Source organism: Limulus polyphemus, unplaced genomic scaffold (genome assembly GCF_000517525.1).
Source record: "Limulus polyphemus unplaced genomic scaffold, Limulus_polyphemus-2.1.2 Scaffold4057, whole genome shotgun sequence".
NCBI lineage: Eukaryota > Metazoa > Arthropoda > Merostomata > Xiphosura > Limulidae > Limulus > Limulus polyphemus.
The window spans coordinates 71,755-81,250 of NW_013669667.1; the positions used below are offsets into that span (position 1 = coordinate 71,755).

The 9,496-nt window shown below is 35.1% G+C and overlaps 1 protein-coding gene across 1 annotated transcript in view; it reads left to right on the forward strand.

Moving 5' to 3' along the window:
* LOC106470515 (mediator of DNA damage checkpoint protein 1-like) overlaps positions 1 to 9,496 on the forward strand; it is a 25,787-nt gene that overhangs the window by 11,867 nt on the left and 4,424 nt on the right. The window contains exons 3-9 of the mRNA XM_022399122.1: positions 397 to 459; positions 984 to 3,021; positions 3,120 to 5,146; positions 5,862 to 5,930; positions 7,325 to 7,424; positions 8,032 to 8,187; positions 8,938 to 8,963. Coding sequence (XP_022254830.1) covers positions 397 to 459; positions 984 to 3,021; positions 3,120 to 5,146; positions 5,862 to 5,930; positions 7,325 to 7,424; positions 8,032 to 8,187; positions 8,938 to 8,963 — 4,479 coding nt within the window. The remainder of the gene's footprint in view (positions 1 to 396; positions 460 to 983; positions 3,022 to 3,119; positions 5,147 to 5,861; positions 5,931 to 7,324; positions 7,425 to 8,031; positions 8,188 to 8,937; positions 8,964 to 9,496) is intronic.

Sequence of the window (9,496 nt, forward strand, 5' to 3'; positions counted from 1 at the left end):
TTTATCAGGTGAGGTGACAAGTATCGAGTCCTAGCTATGTTTATCAGGTCAGGTGACAAGTATCGAGTCCTTGATGTTTACTTCAGATCACAATGATTCATAAGAATAATATTAAAGAATATACAGCGCTGAAATAGTTTTGTAGTTTTTGTTTTTTTTAGTTCAAGCAAGAGCAATGGTTAAATTCATAAAAAGTCACTGGTTTTATTGATAATTTTTTGCCAACCTTGATCGGATGATACGAGTTATAACTACTACTTCGTAAAATGTATTAGGTATCAAACCCCCAAGGGAAGTGCCAGTTCTTTTATAAATGTATTTCTGCTTGAATGAAAACATATAGATATTAGGGTGAGCTTTAACACTTAATGATGAGTAATTTTTTTTTTTTTACAGTCTTACGTTCACAAGGATTTGGGTTCTGATACTGAGTCCGAGTCGATGTTTCCAGTTCAAGAGGTTAGTAATAATACTTATTAGTCCACTCTGTGTTACCTGGTTTCATATACCAGTTAATTACAAAAACTTTCAATTATAAATGTTTCACGTTCTGTTTGTTTTTTGTTCTATGTACCCGAAACTCAAATTAGGAAATGCATAACTTGTGTTGATACCAAAGATTTCTATTTTCTTCTTTCTATTGAACATTCCAAGAATAAAAATTCTTTATAAAAAAACTCCATATATTAAGAATAATCAATTAATATGAAAAAAAAATCCTCTTTCATTAGTCATTAGGCTTAGAATAAATGAAAAGTCTGTAAAAATACTTTGCAAGTTAATACTATGATACTTCAGTAAACTTCAAAGGCACAGTGAAACTATTATTAAGTCACTAGATGTTTCCTCCACGAATTTTATTCTTTAGGAAAACTTGGATTATATAGTTTACGTTCGTCATATCTACACACACAAACAACCTCGGCGTTCATGTAGTTCAATAATTAACTTACGTGAAATTTATAAAATATAATCAACACAAGCATCAGAAACTTCCACGAAATGAAACGGACAAGTCCATAGAAGTAGAGAAGACTGTGGAAGAAGGAAACCTTCATAAGTCCATAGAAGTAGAGAAGAATGTGGAAGAAGAAAACCTTCATAAGTCCATAGAAGTAGAGAAGACTGTGGAAGAAGAAAACTTTCAATTGGTGGCTGGTAACATTTCTAAGCAAGATATACGTACCGAGTCAGAAGTTGTCAGTGCTAGTGATTGTGCTTTAGCAACAGGGAGGTATCTAGAAGAGAAAAGTGGTTTTAAAGGAATTGATGATGATACTTTAACAATAGCAACCACTCAGCCGTTTCAACCTGATGATGAAGATGAAAGTAATAAGATTGCCATGATGACGACAGAAACCCAGCCATATCGAGGGGATGGCGTTGACGAAGATGATGATGAAACTGGGTTGATGATGGCAGCCACTCAGCCGTATCGAGGAGAGAGTATTGCCGATGATGATGATGAAACTGGGTTGATGATGGCGGCTACTCAGCCCTATCAAGGAGATAGCATTCCTGAACATGATGATGAAATTGAGCTGATGATGGCAGCCACTCAACCTTATGAAGATGACAGCGGTAATGAACACAAAGAGACAACTACTCAGAAGGCTGTTGTAAGTCAGCCAGCTAAAACTGAAACTTTTAATAAAACAGAGGTGATGACGGAACCCACTCAGGTATACCAGGATGATGATGATGATGATGATGAAACAGACATAGAAAATTCTGGTGCAAATGATGAAATCTTGGAAATGGAAACTCAAGCTTTTGATGACGATATTAATTATAAAGAAACAAAAGTTAATGAAGTTTTGACAACTAAAGAACCTTATGCTGATCAGGTTAAAGCTGTTCTCGTTCCAACAGCGGGAAGAGATGCTTGTAACACCAGAAATACGAATTTTAATGCTGGCTTAGATTTTCTTGAGGAGAGTGATGATGATGATGAAATACTAGATACACCACCACAAGCCTGCACATCTCCTGCAGAGGAGAAGGATGGCTCAGATATAAACTTTAAGATAAATGCTAATTTTAAGGATCAGAAACAATCTCTTATTGGAGGTGTGGAAACGGACATTGGCCCCACACTGCTGAACTGTACTTCATTAATAGAAGATTCAGTATCAAAACAAGATGAAACATTTACTGAAAGTATTCTGTGTCCTGCTACTCAGAAAAAACCTGGAGTAGACACTGAAGATGATGAAGATGGCTTTGAGGAAAGAATACAGACGCTACCTTATGTTGAAGAACTAATGGATAAAGAAGACGTAACCACTCTTGTTGCAGAAACTCCTCCACGGATTACAGAATCGAAAGATGAACCCATTTTTGTTGTTTCGCCAAGCTCATCTAATGACAGCTTTATTCAAACTGATGGTCATCTATCTGCATTGGAGAAAACAGATAAAGGACTTGTGGAAACTAAGCCATTAAAGTCAAAATCCTCGACAAATATTTTGTCAAGAGAAGAAAACAAAGAGGAGTTGAATAATGTAAAACTGGACTCAGTAAAGGAGTCTGTGTTAGGCCATAATCAATCTTGCACTAAGGTCTCTAGAAAGGAGGACATTCTAACTGAAAACTCTCGTTCTGAGAGTGAAATACAGAAGTTGGGAACTCACACCGTATCTGTAAGAACTGAAACAAGAACTTCCAAGGAGACACTGGAAGACGAAGTAGTAGATTTCGTTAAAATTCAGATGAAAAACATACTGGAAAAAAGTATGAGAGAAGATGAAACTATGGAGGATAAAGAAGAGAAGACCAACGGAGATGACCAGAACTTAAATGGTCAAGAAGAAAGAATTATGGGGGAACATAAAGTAATGACGGAAGAAAGTGTTAATGTTTATAGCTTGAAATTTGGCCAGTCTGACGTGACTGCAAGTTTACCAGTGCAATGGAATAAAGAAGAAAACAAACTAAACCAGGAAATGGACTTCAAAAATACATTTTCTAACACCAACAATGAAAATAATATCACCTCACTTGAATCGGGAAAAAGACGAGGTAGGAAAAGTAAAACTAACGTTGTTCAGAAGAGGAACTGGAAAACAGTCGTACTACTAACACAAACACTGAAACTCTCAACACATCACGTGAATCAGGAAAACGAGGAAGTAGGAAAAGTAAAACTAACGTTGTTCAGGAAGAGGAACTGGAAAACAGTCGTACTACTAACACAAACACTGAAACTCTCAACACATCACGTGAATCAGGAAAACGAGGAAGTAGGAAAAGTAAAACTAACGTTGTTCAGGAAGAGGAACTGGAAAACAGTCATACTACTAACACAAACACTGAAACTCTCAACACATCACGTGAATCAGGAAAACGACGAAGTAGGAAAACTAAAACTAACGTTGTTCATGAAGAAAGCAACCAGCGAGGAAAACAGGAAAAAGAAGAACAGGATGAACAATCTTCATGTGTAACCACCTATGACTTTGATTTACAAGTTACAGAAACAAAAAGGAGTAGGAGAAGCAAAGCCTTTGTAACAAAAGTGGATCAGAAAATGATTGTATCTGAAAGTGACCAGGATACATCCTGTACTGAGACAGCAAAACATGCCCAAAGTTTAGTAACAAAAAAAGGAAGAGGAACAAAAACACAAGAAAATAGAATCAACATTTCTTCAGAACCTTTTCTTTCAAACAAAAGAAGAAAAGTTACAGAAAATATAAAAGTTGAGAGCAGTGATAAGGACGGAGACAAAGTTGTTAACTCTGATGAAACGATAATTGAGGAGGGTATAAAACACTCAAGTAAAATAAAAACAAAGGTTTCTGGTCTTTCGGCTGCTGCTGAGATCACTAGTTCAGCCCCCATGGATGTGGTATCTATCTCAAATCTTTCCAGTGTAGCAACAAGGTCTAGATTAAGAAAAGGGAAAGCCAAAATCGCTAGTGGTGGTCGAAGTGGAGAAGAAGGAAATGAGGCTCACGAGAAAATGAAAAACCTTTCGCCGAATGCAGAAAATAACAAATCACGAAAAGTAACAAGAGACAGAACTGAAATTGAAGGTAATAAAATTAGCAGTAGTTTTGAAAGTGTAAATACAGATTTAAGACAAGATCACGATGAATCTGGACATAAAAATGATGGTGATGCACCAGTTCTACAATTGGAAATACAGTCTAGAACGAGGGGCACAAGGAAGTCGGCTTTAAGAAGCAGACGGTCGGATGTTAAAGAATTTAATGAAATCAGTGTCGTAGCAACTGGAAAAAGACATCTCAAAAATCAAACTGACAGTTTGGTAGATGTGGATGAATATACTGAACCACATGCAATGCACAAAAGGTCAAGAAAAAATGTTCTGACATCTTCCACTACGAGCAGTGAAACATTTTTGGAAAAAACGGAAAGTAAAGGCACGAATCGAGCCGTTATAGATCTGGAAACTTCATCCAAGCACACTAGATACTCAGATAACTTAAAATGTGAAAAACAGAGAGATAACCTGATTGCTGATGAAGACTACCGACCTCAAAATGAAGAAAAATCTGTTTGTAATGATTTCCTTGAGCCTGTTGAACATAGTGATACTAAGGGAAGATCTAAGAGAAAGAGAACTCAGCAAGCATTAGCTGACTCATCCCCTTGCGATACTTCAATACTCAATAACTCTTCAGAAGTAAAGAACAGAAGGAAAGATTCCAAAGTAAAAAATGAACTTGAAACAAGTTCTGAAGTGTCTGAGTTGTGTGTGATGGCAAAGAGAAGTGGAAGAGAAAAAAGTGTCGACGATAGTGAAACTTCTTCAATTTCTATTCAGAAACGAGAAAAGAAACAGAAAAGATCTAAGCTAAATGTAAACGATAGAAATACTATCGAAGAAAAAAAACATCCAAACGTGACTTCTTCGACTCCAGCTAAGAACACCAGCTCAACAGATGACAAAATTACAGAACTTAATGTTAAACCTAGTCGAGATATATCTGCCAGACTGTCCCCTAGAAACAAAAGAAAGCAAAGTTTGACTACTTCAGCTATTGATGTTACCGAATCAGATAAATTCTTAGCAAGCAATTCTGAATCCCTCGGACCATCTCCTCGAAGAAATAGATTAGTTAAGTTATTAAAACCAAAGGTGATGTTTACAGGACTGGATGATGATGTTGGAAAAAAGGTAGTCCTTTGATGTTTTCCATGTTTTTGCATCATAATTAAAATTTCTAAATATTAGAAATTAAAATTTCACATTGCGAGTTATTTATAACAGAACTGTTATAAAAATACAAATGTTTGTTCTTTATATTTTGTAATTGTTTATAAGAAGTTATCAAAGTTTGTCAAAATAGATCTAAAGATGAAAGGTAGAAATGATATTCTGTTGTATATGTAACTTCACAAAGTCCGTCTGATATTCTGTTATATATGCAACTTCACAAAGTCCGTCTGATATTCTGTTATATATGCAACTTCACAAAGTCCGTCTGATATTCTGTTGTATATGCAACTTCACAAAGTCTGTCGTCTTACGTGAAAAATATTTCTCACCTTTTCATGTTAAATTAGATTTCTATTTCAATTGTTAAATATATGTATTGTTATTTTTATGTGTTAGATACTTATAATTAATTAATATTCGTGGGAAATTGGTTTAAAGTTTCTGTCTGTTGGACGTAATACTTGACGACGTAATACTTTGATATTTTAACATAACTGTTGCCGTCGTAATAAACAGTTCTTATTGTATGAAGTGGTTTAGTTGTCTAATATGATTCTCTGTAACAGTTCTTATTGTATGAAGTGGTTTAGTTGTCTAATATGATTCTCTGTAACAGTTCTTATTGTATGAAGTGGTTTAGTTGTCTAATATGATTCTCTGTATTTTATTCTAGATCGTTTCTTCCCTAGACTGGGATCTCATGGACTCTGTCATGGAGTGTAGCCATCTGGTGACAGATAAGGTAAAACAATGCGGACTGATGTTGTGATAGAGAGTAGAATAAATGGAAAGCTTTTTTGTTCTCTTGTTGTAACAGGAAGTTCATTTTTGATACGGTGCTCTTCCTGTTATCTAAGAACATTCATTCCTGAGCAGGTAATAAAAGTGGAGATAAAAGTGTTCTTTCTACCAAGTTGCCCATTCAAAACACAGTCTAAGTTTAATCTATGACCTGTGATCTAATGATATTTCTTACGTGTCTACAACACGAGGAAAAATTGTATCAGCTAAGTGCAACCATGACGGACATTGGTTTTTCCAAGTTACATTAGTGTAAGATCAGAAACATGGTTTTATCAATAACAAATTGAATATTGTCAATTTATACAGATTAACTTGTAAATATATACCATGAATAATAGTGTTTACCTCTGACTAAAACTGCAAGAACTTTGATAGATTAATTTTAGTAACTATACAGAGTTGTTTGTATTTACAGTTCCTCATCTTTATTGAATGTTTGCTTTGTTTTTTTTTGTAGCAAGTCTGTTATCATCTTCTTATTATGTTGGATTTTATTTTTAGTGTGTTGTTACTAGTATTCAAAATACATTGAATTCCAGAGAGCTGGTATAATTATAACATGCTCGCCCTTTCAATTGTGTGTGTGTGTGTGTTATAATGTGATGATCAATCCCACTGTTCGTTGATAAAAGAGTAGCCCAAGAGTTGGCGGTGGGTGGTGTTGACTAGCTAGCTTCCCTCTAGGAACGGCTAGAGCAGATAGCTCTCGTGTAGCTTTGCGCAAAATTCAAAACAAACCAGACCAATTACCTCTGCTCAGGTTCAGAAAGGTTTTAGCTCCTAAGCATGAAGTACATTCCATTACAGCATTTAATAAATAAATAAATAAATGTATATATAATAGCAGTGGCGAACCAAAACTCTTTTTAAGTTTTAAGAATATTTTTCCATCGCAAATTCTAATTGATTTGCCGTTTCCATGAATTCGTAAAGTTAAAGCTGGTTTCCCAAGAGACTTTAATAACATTTAAACAAGCCTGAAATACTTATTGATATGGTCCTTCCCATGTAGTTGTTGTTGTTTTGAGCTTTATTGCTGGTAACAATTTCTACTTTAGTATGTATTGTCACTGTTCTTCGTATGTTATCAGTCTACTTCATGATGACGAGGAACCCACTTGAAGTAAATATATATATATATATAGTAGAGACGGCTGATATAAATATTTAAAACTTTTATTTAAAAATTCAAAGCAATGTTTCAACCTCCTTAGGTCATCATCAGTCTTAACCTGGAGCTTGAAATGTTGTTACTTATTTTGTGTTTTTCTTTTACAGTGTTTCGATTGGTAGGTTTTTGTCTTTAAAATAAATATTCAAAAATTCTTGTAGTTCCATCGCACGGTTAAAACTCTTTGCTGTGTTGCCAAGGGAACACCAATTGTAAGCACAGGATGGCTAAAGAAGTGTAATGTATCGGGATCATACATAGGTAAGTGATTAAATCCTGGTTTATTACTGTAACTCTGGTGTATTATTTGTGGGGAATTCTGTTCAAGTTCACAGATGTTTTCCAGTAGAAACTTAGTCAATAAAACAGATTGATAGATGTTGAATAGTTCTGAAAGAGAAGCTTTTGGAAATCTGTTCAATATGCTGAATTGTAGAGATTGTGGTTTTTCAGTGGCTAATGTTAATATCTACATGTATTAAGATTGTAGTTTCCAGTGTATAATGTTAATATCTACATGTATTAAGTTTGTGGTTTTTCAGTGGCTAATGTTAATATCTACATGTATTAAGTTTGTAGTTTCCAGTGTATAATGTTAATATCTACGTGTATTAAGTTTGTAGTTTCCAGTGTATAATGTTAATATCTACATGTATTAAGATTGTAGTTTCCAGTGTATAATGTTAATATCTACGTGTATTAAGATTGTATATAACAGTGTATAATGTTAATATCTACATGTATTAAGATTGTATATAACAGTGTATAATGTTAATATCTACATGTATTAAGATTGTATATAACAGTGTATAATGTTAATATCTACATGTATTAATATTGTATATAACAGTGAATGGTTTGTTTTCAGATTACATTCCTTACATCATAAAAGACAAAAAGGCAGAAAAACATCACAATTTCAACTTAGCTGAAACGTTGAAAAAAGCAGCTGAACAGCCACTCTTGTCAGGTTGGAGTGTACACGTGACACCGAAAGTTGTACCTGATCCTGATCAAATGAAAGGTGAGTATGAATACTTGAACTGTACGTAATCTTGAGTCGTGAAGATTGACGTGTACACGTGACACCGAAAGTTGTACCTGGTCCTGATCAAATGAAAGGTGAGTATGAATACTTGAACTGTACGTAATCTTGAGTCGTGAAGATTGACGTGTACACGTGACACCGAACGTTGTACCTGGTCCTGATCAAATGAAAGGTGAGGATTAATACTTGAACTGTACGTAATCTTGAGTCGTGAAGATTGACGTGTACACGTGACACCGAACGATGTACCTGGTCCTGATCAAATGAAAGGTGAGGATGAATACTTGAACTGTACGTAATCTTGAGTCGTGAAGATTGACGTGTACACGTGACACGGAACGTTGTACCTGGTCCTGATCAAATGAAAGGTGAGGATGAATACTTGAACTGTACGTAATCTTGAGTCATGAAGATTGACGTGTATGTAATCCTGATTAAATAAACAGCTAGTTACTGTCTAACTTATGGTTTAAACACCAGAAGCCAGTAAAATTAAGAGGAAGAAAACCCATCAGTAACTAATTTGTTTCAATAATGGCATCTAGCTGCTTTTTTGTTTTGAAGACTTTTTTTTAATATTCAGTCCAATCGAAGTAAAATATTAGTTTGTTGCTTGTTCATGTTTAATAAATGTTCTAGATTATAATATCTAGAGCTTAGTAAACACACTCATAAATAGTTTGTGCTTATATGTGTGTTTTATATATATATTTTTTTGTTTTTCAGAGATTATTCTTTGTGCTGGAGGAAAAGTAAGTAATGATTTATTATTTAGATTTTAACCTAAATCCCTTCCAGTTTTGGGTCTTCACCTATATGTAGGTTAAATTTAGTGGTAGCCCACATTCTTGTCAGTGGTCATTATGCCAGGACCATGTTGACTCTCCCTAAAAAAATGTCGTGCCAGCACCATGTTGACTCTCCCTAAAGAAATGTCGTGCCAGCATCATGTTGACTCTCCCTAAAGAAATGTCGTGCCAGCATTATGTTGACTCTCCCTAACAAAATATCGTGCTAGGACCATGTTGACTTTCCCTAACGAAATATCGTGCCAGGACCATGTTGACTCTCCCTAACGAAATATCGTGCCAGTACCAAGTTGACTCTCCCTAACGAAATATCGTGCCAGTACCATGTTGACTCTCCCTAACGAAATATCGTGCCAGTACCATGTTGACTCTCTCTAACGAAATATCGTGCCAGTACTATGTTGACTCTACCCTAAGAATATCTGCCAGGACCATGTTGACTCTCCCTAACAAAATATCGGTAGCCGAGGCCATGT